Source organism: Sphaerodactylus townsendi, linkage group LG02, assembly GCF_021028975.2.
Source record: "Sphaerodactylus townsendi isolate TG3544 linkage group LG02, MPM_Stown_v2.3, whole genome shotgun sequence".
NCBI lineage: Eukaryota > Metazoa > Chordata > Lepidosauria > Squamata > Sphaerodactylidae > Sphaerodactylus > Sphaerodactylus townsendi.
This window is the reverse complement of record NC_059426.1, coordinates 144,054,410-144,070,146: the sequence shown is the minus strand read 5'-3', so window position 1 is coordinate 144,070,146 and position 15,737 is coordinate 144,054,410. Positions and strand designations below refer to the sequence as shown.

The 15,737-nt window shown below is 43.0% G+C and overlaps 2 protein-coding genes across 2 annotated transcripts in view; one reads left to right on the top strand and one right to left on the bottom strand.

Moving 5' to 3' along the window:
* The first annotated feature begins 147 nt into the window (after positions 1-147).
* On the top strand, positions 148-15,334 carry NOXRED1 (NADP dependent oxidoreductase domain containing 1). The gene is made up of 7 exons (XM_048485003.1): positions 148-616; positions 4,438-4,633; positions 5,408-5,598; positions 7,902-8,082; positions 8,657-8,811; positions 10,766-11,012; positions 14,782-15,334. The coding sequence occupies exons 2-7, from the start codon at positions 4,476-4,478 to the stop codon at positions 15,065-15,067; spliced, it is 1,218 nt and encodes a 405-aa protein (XP_048340960.1). The 5' UTR covers positions 148-616; positions 4,438-4,475; the 3' UTR covers positions 15,068-15,334.
* The window catches only part of SAMD15 (sterile alpha motif domain containing 15), a 16,130-nt gene continuing 9,884 nt past the window's right edge, over positions 9,492-15,737 (bottom strand). Inside the window, exon 4 of the mRNA XM_048485007.1 lies at positions 9,492-9,516. Coding sequence (XP_048340964.1) covers positions 9,506-9,516 — 11 coding nt within the window. The 3' untranslated portion in view covers positions 9,492-9,505. The remainder of the gene's footprint in view (positions 9,517-15,737) is intronic.

The window sequence follows — 15,737 nt, the reverse complement described above, 5'->3', positions numbered from 1 at the left end:
CCTTTCATTGAATTGGTCAATATTGGTCAATTGGTCAATTGCCTGTAGGGGCAGGTCATTAAATGTGAAGATCTGTTTTCACATGTTCCATCTGACCAGAGGAAGCCAGTGTGGATTAATTATTTTTTTAAACGATCTAACCCCTAATTCAAATCAGATTTTTCACAGCAGGTATAAACAGATGCTGAAAAGACAAATCAACCTTTTTACTAGCATTTACATAATTTAATTGTGAATATAACATTCACATTTGCAAGGTTACAAAACAGATTCAAACAGGTCTGATGACATGAATTCATGACAATATGAACTGATTTCTACATTGTAGGTCACCTTTAGATGTTAATTTTGTTCAGATTCTCTGGTAGGCTGGAGATGCTTTTCTGTTTCTTTGAAGAGTATAACTGTGAAGTCAACTACTAAAGCAAATACACCAAGGTTCTAGAAACACACTTTGGTAACTAAGCATTTGCTATGGCAACATTTGCTTGGAATGTGATACTGGCTAGCTCTCAGAATGGCAGTTGAGTTGGAATGGGAGACTTACAGAAAGAAAATTATCTTGGTGTACAGTAGCTGCTCAATGTTTCCAGCAAGTGTGAGATCTTGGAAGCAGGTGAGAGATTTTTTTTTATGTCAGGCTATGGAAAGTCTTATCACCAGTGGGGATTGGGGAAGGGGTGGGGAGAGAATTGGTTGCTGCATTCAAATATAATTTCTTAGTGGAAGCTCTAAGGCCTTGTCTGGCACCTAATTTTTGATGAGCTATACTTTGAGCAAGGTCTGAAGGGGCTAGCACTTTTAGTTCTGCCAAGTGGTTTATCCCCAGGCCCCCAAAAGTGTGAATAGCTCTGCCAGAATTCTCTCCCTCAATCTGCCTTTTATCTTAACAGTCTCCACTGTTGTTCACATTAGAGGGGATGGCATTAAGCCTTCTATTAAACGTGATGCTGGTGAGAAGATATCACTGCAATTTTTCATGCATTAAGCACCTTCTTTTGTACTCAATATTACCAGGTAGGAGATCTGTTGAATAGCTGTGTGGTGTGGCATACCTACCACCTCATCTTAAATGTGGCAGGCATTTTAAAGACTGCACAGTAAAATCATCAGCATCGTGTTTAGATTAGGCCTTAAAAGCTATGTTCTACCTATGTAGAATAAAGCAGCCATTATGCAGACAACCAGAGTGAGATTTCTTTGAACTAGGGTTTATGATGCTGTGTCCTGGTGTTTCCAGTTTCTAATCTCTGTTGTGAGGTTTACTTGTATGTTTGTCAGGGTTAACAGAATACTTATAAGGCTCCTGGCTAAATTTATTTATTTATATTTATTTATTTTTTTCAATTTATAGACCGCCCCATCCCCAAGGGGCTCTGCACCACAAAAACAAAATTCTTTGAATAATATCTAATAACACAAATATGCTTTTGCTTAACTCTCTAATGAGTGATGAAGAGCAAGCCTGCCTTCTCCGTCCATTGTGTCTGGCTATCTTGACTTTGCCACCATTGGATGTCTACACATGGGCATAACATTACAATAGGAGGCACATATGTAAAATGTAGTACATATAAGCCCAGAATGTGAGATTTCATTTGGGATATCATGTTTAGGAGCACACACTGTGTTGGAGCACTGTGTCTTTCTGTGATTGGTTTGTCAAGTTTGGCATTGTCTGCTCTGACTAGCACCAGTTCTTCAAAGTCTTATGAGTTCTTTCACATCATGTACTTTTTGATTCTTTAATGGAGGTACTGTACCAGTGAACCTTAGGGCTTCCTCAAGTGTTCAGTTAATCCAAGTTTCCATGAGCTATTATGTGCGTGCAGGAGAAGTTCCATGTCTGAGGTAAATTAGATTGAGAGAGAATGACTGGCCCTAGGTCACCCAATGAGCTTCAGCATTGGGAATTGGAACTGGGACCTCCCTGATCTCAGCCAACTATGTTGGGACACTGGCTGTCATGAATGTCCACTCGTCTTAGTGGGATAGGTGCAGTGGTGGGATCCAAAAATTTTAATAACAGGTTCCGATGGTGGTGGGATTCAAACAGTGGCGCCGCTGCACACACGCACCTCCAATCCCTATTGGGCAGGGAGGTTGCTTTAGTAACCCCTTCTCAGCACTCAGAAAAAATTAGTAACCACTTCTAGAGAAGTGGTGAGAACTGGTTGGATCCCACTTCTGGATAGGTGCCCCAATATGGGGAAAAGAAAGGTGGCCTCAGTAAGATGTAGACATGACAGGAGCAATTTGCATGCAAGGGCAACCCACCTCAAGTCTGTGCAAATTAAAGGGAAGGGGACTGTTTTTTACCTCTATGCACAAGACATATAAGTTTCCTGTTTCATTATTTTCTATTGATTGTCCTCTTATTTGTTTTTACTGCTTTAATACCATTTTCTTCCCGATATCCACACTGTACATCATGTCTCATTCAGATTTTGGTAATTCTAGTCTGAGCCCATTTGATGTCTCCAGTTATTGATTGTATTGACCAATACTGTGTTTATTAGTTGTCTTTTTTGTATGGACCATTACTGATTTACTCTATGTAACCTGCTTTGATTCTCAGTGAGAAAAGTGGACTATAAATCTAATAAATGAATACGCAAAGCAGAACAAACAATTAATAGATTTGCTTGTTTTGCCTGGTGCGCTTCTGCTAATCTTTGAAAAGGAAAAGGAGCACAATTCCTCCAACTGAGTGGCCTGACATATCACACAACCATTATTCTAAAAAGTCAAACAAAACAAAATAGGAAACAAGATAATAAGGCTGTCAGATGCCATGTCGAGGTTCCTTTCAATTTACAGCTGACTTGGGAGATTAGGCAGCCATGGATGTAGGTAAGGGGGGGTTTCTCGGGTTTGAACCCCCCCATTCATGTCCGAAGCTCCGCCCCTCCATTAGTGGGTTTTAAAAACATTTTAGTGCTTTTTTGGTTTGTGGCCTGCAGGGGGCGCATTGTTTGGGCTAGCAGCACCAAACTTTCAGGGATTATTTGGGAGACTCTCCTGATGATACTACCCGGGTTTGGTTCAGGGGGTCCAAAGTTATGGACTCCCAAAGGGGGTGCCCCCATCCTTCATTGTTTCCAATTGGAGCTAATAGAAGATGGGGCTACATATTTGAGGGTCCATAACTTTGGACATCCTGAACCAAACTTCACCAAACCTGGGATGTACTATCAGGAGAGTCTCTTATTGATACCACCCAGGTTTTGTGAAGTTTGGTCCAGGGAGTCCAAAGCTATGGATTCCCAAAGGGGGTGCCCCCATCCCCCATTGTTTCCAATGGAAGCTAATAGGAGATGGGGGCTACACCTTTAAGGGTCCATAACTTGGGACCCCCTGAACCAAACTTCACCAAACCTGGGTGGTGTCATTAGGAGAGACTTCTAAAGATACCCTGAAAGTTTGGTGCTTCTAGCTTAACAATTTCACCCCTGACAGCAGGCACCCCACCCCCCACCCCAAATTTCCCCAGATTCTCCTTCGGCATGGATTTAAAGGGAGAATCTGAGGTCCTCAGTTTAGAAGAAGAAGAAGAGTTTGGATTTATATCCCCCCTTTCTCTCCTGTAGGAGACTCAAAGGGGCTTACAATCTTCTTGCCCTTGCTCCCTCACAACAAACCCTGTGAGGTGGGTGGGGCTGAGAGCTCCAAAAAGCTGTGACTAGCCCAAGGTCACCCAGCTGGCATGTGTGGGAGTGCACAGGCTAATCTGAATTCCCCAGATAAGCCTCCACAGCTCAAGTGGCAGAGCAGGGAATCAAACCCGGTTCCTCCAGATTAGAATGCACCTGCTGTTAACCACTACGCCACATTGAAAGTAATGCTGTTTCAGGGTGGGGGATAATCCACCCCAAAACAGCATCACTTTCAATGTTGTTTAACTAGGGATCCCAGATTCTCCCTTTAAGGTGGATTTAAAAGGAGAATTTGGGCTCTCTAGTTTAAACACCATTGAAAGTGATGCTGTTTGGGGGTGGATTCCAGCATCACAGTGGCTGCCCGGGGGGGGGGTGGGGGCTCAAAACTCAGATTTTGCACCAGGATCCATTTTCCCTCTATGCCTCTGCCCAGAAGGGAGGGGCAGGGCAGGGGAGTCTGACATCCCGGACCTCGGAGAGCTGCTTTTATAAGCGCTAGGCAAGGGGCGGGGCTTGGGGAGGCGTGGCCATGCCCTAGGGACTGGTGGGGGTGTGGCCCCAACCCCAACCCCCCCCCCCATAAAAAATCTATACCTACGTCCCTGTAGGCAGCCATAGTTTATTGTGCCTATTCTTTCCTGGGGCCTTTTGCTTACCTCTGCACTGTACATAGTATGCCACAGCAAGTAAGGAGTTATGGGAAGAAGGGAGAAAATATTGGGAAAGGAAAACCCACAATTACTGTTTTTGAGAAAACCCACAATTACTGTTTTTGCAGCTGCTGCTTGCTACACACGAATTTTGTTCACGTTCAAGATGACTGATCTTATGCTGAATCTGAAGACCTTTGAGCCTGATTATGGAGTAGAGGCAACTGAGGAGCACCTCCTACCCTTGAAAAACTCTGCCAAAGGGCTGACAGTGAATGCGTGTGCCCATGCAGTCTTCTTCTGCCAGTTGCTTGAGGCCACCAAGTAAGGCAGGAAACAAACATTTTGCTCCTTCACATTTTCAAAGGCTGATTACAGCTGCTGAGGGACAGGTGGCAGCTTGACTTTTAGGACTTTTGTAATGTAGTATAGTAAGTTCCCAATAGACAAGTGAACTCTTTTCGAAATGGAGACCCACTGCCTACAATTAATTGAATATTGAAATTCAGCCATTAGATCTTCAAAGTGTGTCTGATTTTGCCCTTAGATGACCTTTAAAATCTTTTCTCAAGAGGATTAAGAGACATTTCCTTTCTCTTCTCTCAGGGGTGTGGAGGCAAAGCATAAAAAGGGCCAATTTTCCTTTCATCTTCAACTTTGTTCCTACCAGTTTGTCTTTCTCTGTCCTATTGACTCTGTTTTAACCGAGTCTGGGTTTATTGATCTGCAGTCGATTCAAGGAGTTTTTAGTAACAAACATGGGGTGGAGGTGTTGTAAGGTAAGGACATTTTAATAGATTATCTTATGACAGAGCTCAGATGGACAACTGAAATTGAGGAATGTATGCTCTTATTGTGCATTTTAAAAGTGGCATCTTAAACCTGGGGAAATGACTCCAAACCATTTGGACTAGTGTTTTAAAACATGGATAAACTTGAGGACAAATTGGTTTGTACTTAAATCTGTTTTGTATGTAATTCTTATATTGTCAAAGATTAATGTCTGTATTTTATTCCACATGAGCATATTTATAACAGTATAACAGTGCTCTGGTACTGTCAAATGGATCTCCCTTCTGCTTTTGTGTCCTTCCTCAGGCAGAAACAGAAGATTAATGAGAGAATACCTCTTTATGCCCAGGAACTGAAGGAAACAAAACATCTAAGCCTGAGGATTGGAATAATTGGGGGAGGCCATGTTGGAAAACAGCTGGCCAGAGTGCTCCTGGAACTGGGTGGCTTTCCAGGAAATAATATCCAGATCTCCACAAGGCAGCCAGAGACTCTTTGTAAGAATATGTGCTTTACAGTAGATGCATCTGTACTCCCAACATGCAGGGACATTCCCAAATGAAGGTTTTATTACCTTGCCAATTCTGGCATAGGCAAACAATCCCCAGTAATAGTCAAATGTTGCTTTTTGTTCCTTGAAACTCTGTCTGCATTGCAGATCAATGTTTGATGCAAGGATTTGTTTGTTTAGCATATTTCTTATCCTTATTTCTCTCTCCAATGAGAGCTTAGAGAAATTTACAAAAATAACTATAAAGTATAAATATAAAGAGAACACAGTGTGAAGAAAGGGGAGAAGGGAAGGGTACACAAATCATCCTAAGCTAAGCTGATATCCTGTAGGGCAGTGGTTCTCAACCTTCCTAAATGCCGCAACCCTTTAATACAGTCGCTCATATTGTGGTGACCCCCGACCATAAAATTGGTATATATAAAACATTTTTAAAAGTTTTCCGATGGTCTTAAGTGACCCCTGTGAGTCATTTGACCCCCAAAGGGGTCGCGACCCACAGGTTGAGAACCAGTGCTGTAGGGTGATACATCAGAGCCACAGGCTGCAACCAGCACAATAAAAGCCAAGGGCAGAGAGTTTCTTCACTCATGCTTCTAATGTTGCCCACCTGCAAGAGAAGGGAGTGGTATAAACACCCTGGATCTTACAAATAGCTGACAGCCATCTTCCCACAATCCTTCTTCAACTGTCCTGAGTTCTTGTTGTTCTTTTAGATTTGATTTTGTAGAGTTGTCAACTTAAAATCACTCAAAATCATGACTGATGGTAGAGTTGGCGCAGGAAAATGTGGGAACTCAGATCCTAGTGGATTTATTATGGGAAATTTTGGGTTACATCATTGGCCCTCAGGCCCATTCCATATTATTAAAATGCAACACACAAACAATAGCAACCTGTTTCTGAATTTTAAGTGGAATGATATTAGGAAATATTGAGGATCTTTTGAGGATTAGGGAGGAAAAGGAACCTGTCAATTCAAATAACCTGAATAATATTACACATTTTAAAATATGAAAAATATAACAAATGGATGAGTTCCCCCATTAAGTCTTGTTTTCTTTGTTTAAACAACCTCTTTTTAAGCAAATGTGTGTTCTCCTATCAATATTATTTCAGTTAAGTCACAGGTTCATCAGTGAGATGTCTGTCTTGCCTTGTCATTTGTGTTAATCTGAAAAGTCAATATTGCCAAGGCAACATTTTCAGTTTATCATTGACAGAATCAGTAGCAGAACTTATGTCACCCCCAGACGCATAGCGCCCAGGGGACGGAAAGTGTGTGTCTTGCCCCAGGTGCGCACCAGTGTGGGGGTGTGGCTGGGGCGTGACCAGGGAGTGGTGGGGGTGTTCTGGGGCAGGGGCGTGGTGGAGTGCAGGACACGCAAACACCCTGGGTGCAGTTCCTCCTTGCTCCAGCCCTGGTCACCCAAAATGTTGATGCAATATCTTGCATAGGCAAGTGATTATGACCAAACATCTGGATGGAAGGCCATTATTATTCCAAACAAGAAGTACAGAGAGAGTAACTGAACAATAGCAGAATGCGTAGAGAAATAAGTTCCTTTCAGGAATCAATTTAGAGGACAAAAGGGGAAGGAAACAAAGGATTATTAAAACGCTTTTTATAGTTTTTTAATAGTGGCCAGTTCCTGCGGTTTGACTGTTTTTGAGTTATAGACTTCAAATCAGAGTTCTTGAAATAATCCAATTATTTTTCTGCATTTTTGTTTTTGGGTATAAAAGTTTCTTTTCCCTATAACCTGGAGGATCTTGTGATAGAAGTGTTATCCATCACCTTGTTTCTATTTCCAGTTCTCTCATGTGTTGTCTGATTGGATGGCTTAACTGAAATGTCACGGCCCATTTTCTTGCATGCCAGTATAACTAAGAAAAAATGTTGCATCATCACTAAACTCTATCCTAGCACACATTCTCTCACATACACTCCTCAGAATCCTTAAGATGTTGCCACTAATCCTATATCTTTCATATTGACTGTGAACCGCTTTACATTGTCTATGCATCATGCAGATAACCATCACTTTGGTATTCTCCTTCAATGGAAACTTACCAGAGTCTAACCTTGCATATATTCTGGAAATTATATGAGATTAATTCAAACTGATCATTTGATGGCCAAAGATAAAGCAGCATGGAAAAGGACAGGGTACAATCATTAGTACCTATTGTTATTCAGTCTGAATCTTTGAGATACTGTAAGCTGTACGCCCAAATAAATGAAGCATGCAGAATGGATTATCTCTTTGTTCATTTGTTCTTTCCTAGCAGAATTTCAGGTACTGGGAGTTGACTGCTTTTACAACAACAGGAAGCTGGTGGGCTGGGCAGATGTTGTGTTTCTCTGCTGCCTCCCATCTCACCTTCCACACATCTGCTCAGAAGTTCACAAGGAGCTCAGAAAATCTTCTGTTATATACAGCCTAGTCACAGCTATCTCTCTGTCCAGGTAAGACCTCGTCATGACTTCTGAATGAGCTAAATAAATTGGGCCTTGATCAGGCCAGAAGCTCATGCTAGAGCAGGGGTAGGGAACCTGCGGCTCTCCAGATGTTCAGGAACTACAATTCCCATCAGCCCCTACCAGCATGGCCAATTGGCCATGCTGACAGAGGCTGATGGGAATTGTAGTTCCTGAACATCTGGAGAGCCGCAGGTTCCCTACCCCTGTGCTAGAGAAAGAGGAAAATGCAAGAATCAAGAGGCAAAAGCCAGTGCAAAGTAGCAGTCAGTTATATATTCCAACTGAGCACCATCTGAATGCAGCCTAAATCTCAATGATCACCAAGAAATGCTTTTATAGTGTCATCCTAAGCAGTTACACCCTTCTCAGTGCATCAATGGGTTTAAGAAGGATATAACCCTGTCAAGTTACTTCTGGTTCCTCAGGCTCTGATGATAGTCCAAAGAGTATTGGTTGGATTTGTGGAAACTTTCTTATGGTTACTCTACAGATGTATCCTGTAACCATTCTGCAAGTTTGCCTATGACCAACCATCAACCTTGTTCTTGCTTGTTTTCAGGCTGAAGCAACTCCTTTCTTCCAGCGCTATCTTGAGGCCACAGTACATATTCACAGATGGTAGCCCTCTCACATTGTGGGAGATGAGCAGGACTGTGGTAGAAGCTCTCAAAGACCCAGATGTTGTGCAAGCTACGTGTCCCCTTGGCCCTATGGGTACGTTTCTCTTCAACTATACAGATCATGTGAAAGAGAGATTTTGCTTGGAGCTCAATTCTAGTGCAATCCTGGCTTGAACCAGGTGTGCGTGTGTAACCTACTTATCCTTAGCCACATCAATCTCCATGGAGACCTAGGAAATAATATATGACAGCACCCTGTGGCTTAACAAACAAATATGAAATTTGGGTGCTGTGTGGTTTCCGGGCTGTATGGCCGTGTTCTAGCAGCATTCTCTCCTGACGTTTCGCCTGCATCTGTGGCTGGCATCTTCAGAGGATCCTCTGAAGATGCCAGCCACAGATGCAGGCGAAACGTCAGGAGAGAATGCTGCTAGAACACGGCCATACAGCCCGGAAACCACACAGCACCCAAGTGATTCCGGCCGGGAAAGCCTTCGACAATAAATATGAAATTGATTGAACAAATCAACAAACCTTGAATCTTTAACACAACTTTCTAACATTTAAGGATAAATAATAGTGAACATATAGTGAACATATATATATGCAGCACAACTAAATTGAACAAAATATTCAATGCTTTAAAAAAACAACCACTCAGAACAGTTGCCACCGCTAACAGTGATCAATAATGAAAGAATAGCAAGACAGTCCAAACTATTAATCAAGCAGGGCTTCTTTATTTCACCTGGCCTTCTGCATCTGATGTAGCTGCTGCAGGTCTTTCCTCAATTTGGGCCTGTAAAACAATAAGCAATTATCTCAATTGAGCTGTAGGCCTTACTTCTACTGCAGGCCAGATCAACTCAGGAGGGTTACATAATTAACAACCTAATACACCCTTCCATTATTTTTCTTTCTTATTGGGCCCAACACATACCTGTAAACAAAATAAATAATTCTCTCAATTGAAATGCAGGCCTTCCTTCTACCGCAGGCCAGATCAACTGAGGAGGGTAGAGCTCTTGCCGTTGGTAGTAAGTAAGCAAGCTTACCAACTGCACATGCTCAGTGAGCTCTTATCCCCTAGGCCCTAAGATCCAAACAAAACAAAAATACTAATATGGCATAGGTTACACATGGATTTGTATACATGCCCTATTTTTAGACATCCCACCTTAAAAATGTCCTGTGAGTGAAGAACAAGCTTATTAGGGTGAAAGGGTAAATTGCCCAGCTTGTTCCTTGTTGTGGTGGATCAGTACTTGTAGGTAATTTTGTTCACACTGGAGAACAGTAATGATCCTGCTGCCCTTCTCCATCACCTGCAGTCTGAAGCAATAAAATCCAGGCTGCCTGAACTCTATTTTCCCTACCTCATTCTGCTGCATTCGCAGACCAGGCCTTGAATCTAGGTGCAAGGAGGAGGTAGCAATGGAGGCATTCTCTCATACTTGGGTAGGTTGGGCAAACCTTTAAATCTTTTGGCCAAAAGGCAGCCATATTCACCTGTGAAGATGTTTGCATGACAACAAATTAAAAGGGGAGAGAAGACGGGGGTTGTACTTGTCCACAGCAATCTGTCAGCATCTTAGAAGCTCAGTCCCTTGGGCAGAGAAGCAGTCCAGGGGAATCAAGCAAAATGGCGGTGCTTGGAGTTGTTTTACCCAAAGCTCCTTAAGCCACGCTAGGCGACCTTGTGCTCCATAGCTAATTTCCCCAACCAGAGGGTCGTTGCGTCCAGTGGTGGGATTCAGCAGGTTCGCACCACTTTGGCAGAACCGGTTGTTAAAATGGCGCTTGTGAACAATCAGTTGTTAAATTATTTGAATTTCCACCACCGGTTGTTAAATTATTTGAATCCCACCACTGGTTGCGTCCCACCATTTTGGGTAACAGAGTTGCTTACCCCTGCTTTAGACAGTTCCCCGAAAATGTGAGAAACACTGTCTCACGTTTCTGAGATTCCAATTGGGAGCTACAAATTGGGAGGAACTGCAATTGGCCTTAAAATCTAATGTAGGCTTGCCTTCTTGATTATCTTGCAGGAGCAATTGCTGTCAAGCCAAAGTGGCTAGAAGCTGTTTTCTATGCTGCTCTAAATAGCTATACATGCCAAGATTTACCCTATACAGAGGCCCTGAAGTTACTTAACAAAGTATGTTTTCCTGAGGATGCCACCACACCCTCTGAGGAACAGAAATCACCACCACCACCACCACCACCACCACCACCACTCTTCGTTTGTGAAAATTTTATCAACGAGGCTTTTGCTTCCTCCCTGACACCTGATGAGTAAGTAGAGTCAGACTAGATATAGTAACTGTATTTTATTTATGCTTTACTTCCACATTTCCCAAGTTGTGAGTCAGGACCCAAGAGTGGGTTGCAAAGCCTCTGAAAGTAGGTCCCCGATTTTTGCAGTATTATGATTATGCTTTTTTTCCAACAGTGGGTCACCATAACAAAAAGGTTGTAATCCGCTGCTGTAATTTAAATATAAATCCAATGGCTGGAGCTGTGAATGACCAAGACGGCTCTTTCTACAAACCTAAAAAGGGTTCCAGACTTTCAGGAATGGATTTTTGCAGTTGGGAGATCCACTGATTCTGGGAGAGCGGCTACTGCGACTGCTGATGTGGGAGGCCAGAAAGAGAGTGACGGGAAGGCAGGAAGAGAGAAATGGAAAGGCCTGGGGAAGAGAGTAAGAAAAGGGGTAGGAGGAGGGAAAAGTTATGAGAGACTGAGAGAAGTAGAGGGGAAAGAAAAGTTGGGGGAGGGGGAATGGCTGTGTTGGAATCCATGTTTCTGAGTAAAAGAATCCTGGGTATCTCCTGAAGAGAAGGGAATCTATCTATATATATAAAAAGCAAACAGTGACTTTGTTAGTCACTCCCTAACGCCGAAATGGCTGGACGGATCGCCCCCAAATTTTCACATGACATTCCTCCCTGTTGCGGGCAGGTAATCGGACCTTCAAATCGCCAAAAGTCCATACCTGAGCCAGGTAAAACGTCTTTTTCATGGCGCACCAGGCCACGAAGCTGGCTGTGTTTAACTGTCACCCTTAGAATGCTCATGCAGCCTGTCTGTCTGTGGCCTGAGAGCTTAGAATGTTCGCGCAGATGGGCAGAGATGAGCAGTGAAAACAGTAAATAGGTAACACTGTTAGTAATACAAGTGGAAATGAAACACTTACACACTTTGCTGTGTGAGATGTCAGGTGGGGTTCCCCCCCTCACACGCAGGTAACTTTCACTCTCTGTGCCTCACCCACTATTACCACACAATACACATTCAGCTCATCCTCACACACCTCACTCTGCCCTCCCTCACATCTAACCACCACTATTCACTCTACCCACTTCCTCATATCCATGATTTCGCCATACATCTCTGCTTTTTTACTAAAAAAGCTGAGCTTTGGAGCTCTGCCTCCTTTTCTTCTACAGAAAAATCCCACGGGGTTGGGGGGGGGAACCAATACTACTGACTCCTTGCCTCTCTTTGCACATGGCCCTTTACAGCAACTCCAGGGAGCTGGCCTCGATCTGAGCTTCCTCACCACCTCTGCCTGCCTCTTGCTGCCTGACTGGTCAGATAGCCTCCTTGCCTTACTACCCCAAGCCAGGGACTGTGCGGTTGTCAACCAACCTCCTATGGAGAGCGGGATTCTGCACTCTGAACAGTTCCAGTTGTGGAAGATGGAAAGGGTTACTCTTATACATAAAAAACACAAGGCACCACCATATAACAATGTGAATTGAAAAGGGAAAGAGGGATTCCATTTGACCACCCCAAAAGGCTATGCTGTGGATCATTGGACCTGCATGGACATCTGTGTGGGTTGCGGACTGTGATGAGAAGGACAATTGCCACAGCAACGCGTGGCTGAGCCCCGCTAGTATATATATAAAGCTACAAGTGACTTTGTTAGTCACGCCCTAACGCCAAAACGGCTGGAGAGATCGGCCCCAAATTTTCACATGACGTTCCTCCCTGTTCTGGGCAGGTAATCAGATCTTCAAATCGCCAAAAGTCCATACCTGAGCCAGGTAAAACGTCTTTTTCCTGGCACACCAGGCCATGAAGCTGGCTCTGTTTAACTGTCACCCTTAGAATGTTCGTGCAGCATGTCTGGCCTGAGGGCTTGGTATGAGTGACAAAACTATGAGAAAGATGAAACGGGGGAGGGGAGAAAAGGGGGAAAATGTATGAAGAAAGAAATTATTATGAACTGTAAAATTCAAGTGATACAATAAAAATTATTTAAAAAAGAATGTTTGTGCAGATGGGCAGAGATGAGCAGTTAAAACAGTAAATAGGTAATACTGTTAGGTAATATGAGTGGAAGTGAAACACATACACACTTTGCTGTGTGAGACGTCAGGTGGGGTTCCCCCCCCCCCACACGCAGGTAACTTTCACTCTCTGTGCCTCACCCACTGCTACTCACACAATACCCATCCCGCTCATCCTCACACACCCTTCCTCTCACTCTGCCCCCTCCCTCACATCCAACCACCACTTCTTCACTCCATCAATTCTCTCCTCACCCACAGCTCCTCTTTTTTTACTAAAAGCAAGCTGGAGTTCTTGGCTCTTTTTCTTCTAAGAAAATCCATGGGTGTGGGGCGAACCAACACTACTGGCTCCGCTTCTTTTGCACGTGGCCCTTTAAAAACCCAGGGAGCTGGCCTCGATCTGAGCACCTCACCACCCTGCCTCTGCTGCCTGACTGGGATAGCCTCCTTGCCCCAGTTCTGCCTTACCTAAGCCAGGACTGTGCACGTCAACTAGCCTCATGGACAGCGGGATTCGCACTCTGGACAGTTCCATTGTGGAATGGAAAGGGTTACCTTATACTACAAACCAAGACAGCACCATATAATAATGTGAATTGAAAAGGGAAAGAGGGATTCCATTTGACCACCCCAAAAGGCTATGCTGCGGATCATTGGACCTGCATGGACATCTGTGTGGGTTGCAGACTGTGATGAGAAGGACAATTGCCGCAGCAACGCATGACTGGGCCCCGCTAGTTAGGAAATAAGGATTCAGTCCTGAACAGTTAGCTCTTTAGACCTGTTCCCCACTCCCATTTTTGGCTCTATTTAAACACGTTACTAAAACATTATGAAATTGACCACTTTTGGCATTCCCATTGTTAGCCCATTTTGTGGAAGTTGCTGAAAAAAAATTCTGCCTGGTGTTCACTTCATGAGGGAGGTCATAATAATGGAAAGTGACTTAATATGTGGGTGGATTCCATGCCTTTCCAATTCTTACTAAATACATACAGCAGTAGCCTGGAGATATTCTGTGCAATTGAAGTACCTGTGGGGTGAAAACCTTCCTGCTCCACAGTCAGTTCCTGCAATATGAAAGTGTTTCCAGTGTCTGAATCAAATGTGCGCTATATTCATTTTGCTGTTCTATTATTCCATCACCCTCTTTGCTGAGATTCCATCATTGCTAAGAGAAGGCAGTGGATCCACCTGTACATGCTGGTCACCCTTGTTTTGTAGACTGGTGTTTTTTCTTACACTTTTGGACAAAATCAGAAAAGGACTTCATGTAAACATTACAGCATGTAAGGATTTGTCTGTGTTTATGTGTTATGTACCATCAAGTCGCTTCTCACAGTAACTGTGAATCAATGACCTCCAAAGCATCCTATAATTAACAGCCTTGCTCCAATCTTGTAAACTGAAGGTATCTCTTTCCTTCACTGAGGCAATCGATCTCACACTGGACCTTGCTATGCTCCTTCTGTCTTTAACTTTTCGTAGCACTGCTGTCTTCTGTTCTCATGATGTGATCAAAATGCTATGGTAATCTTCTAGGGAGAATCCAGGCTTTATATGATGTAGAACCTACTTGTCTTTTTTAAAAACTCTTTTCCAACACCACATTTCAAATGAATCAATTTTGCCCACTTTTTCACTGTCTAGCTTTTGCATCTATACATAGCAATAGAAGGATTTAACAGATCTGTTATAGTAAAATGAATGTTGAGATGAATGTTGAACAATAGATAACATAGCCTTTTCTTTTCTCCTAGTACTTTCCCCTGGTTTGACCTGACAACTGTACAGCTAAAGGAGTCTCCCCTTAGCCAGCTCCTACCAACGAGTACATCTTTGCAGCATAGCATTGCTTCACTGTATTGTAATGTCATTGCTTTATTGGCCACGGAAAGCACGGCACACATCTCTAAGAAGATTCCTCTATCAGCTGTGCTATTACATCCCACCACAAATCAGGAATTATCAGCATCTAGCGGAAGTGGGATTTGTCCAAATAATACAGAGGAAGCATCTAGTAGTGAATCTGAAGACATAAATTAACTATTATGTAATTCAGGCTGTTTTGAAGTAGAAAGACTTACCCTGAGTACTAGCCACCCATCCTACTTGCACTGTAACAGTCCAAGTAATTAGTTACTTGTAGTGCAGCTATGTTACTGGAGGATATTTTTGCAATGGAAAAATCAGAAGCATATTAAGAGGGGGACATTTTTAAAAATCTGGAGGCAATTAGTATGTTGCGGCAAAATAAAGTGGAAAGAATTATTCAAGAACTAGTTCTTTAAGCCTATATTCTCCTGCTTTTAACCTCAAGAAAATTTGAAGTGAACACAAGATAGTGCAATCTTAAGAACACATTACTGGAAGAAAATCCCACTGAAATCCATGGGTCACACATGTGGAGAAATATTTTGAATTTTTACATTGTTTCCTATTCACCAGGGCTGCATGTTTCCTATGCACCTGCGGCTGGTCTTCCTGCTTTGTTCTTAGAGTTGAAGAACATTTTTATTTTATTTATTTATTTATTTATTATTGTATTTATAAACCGCCCTCCCCCGGTTACTTTGCATATACTTTGCATATACTTTGCATATACTTTGCATATTTTGTATGCAAAGTAGAATATCCCCATGCATGCATGTTCACAGGAATGAATGGGAACGCCCTCCAAGAAAAGAGATTTGGACTGTGTACCCACAGTGCTTTC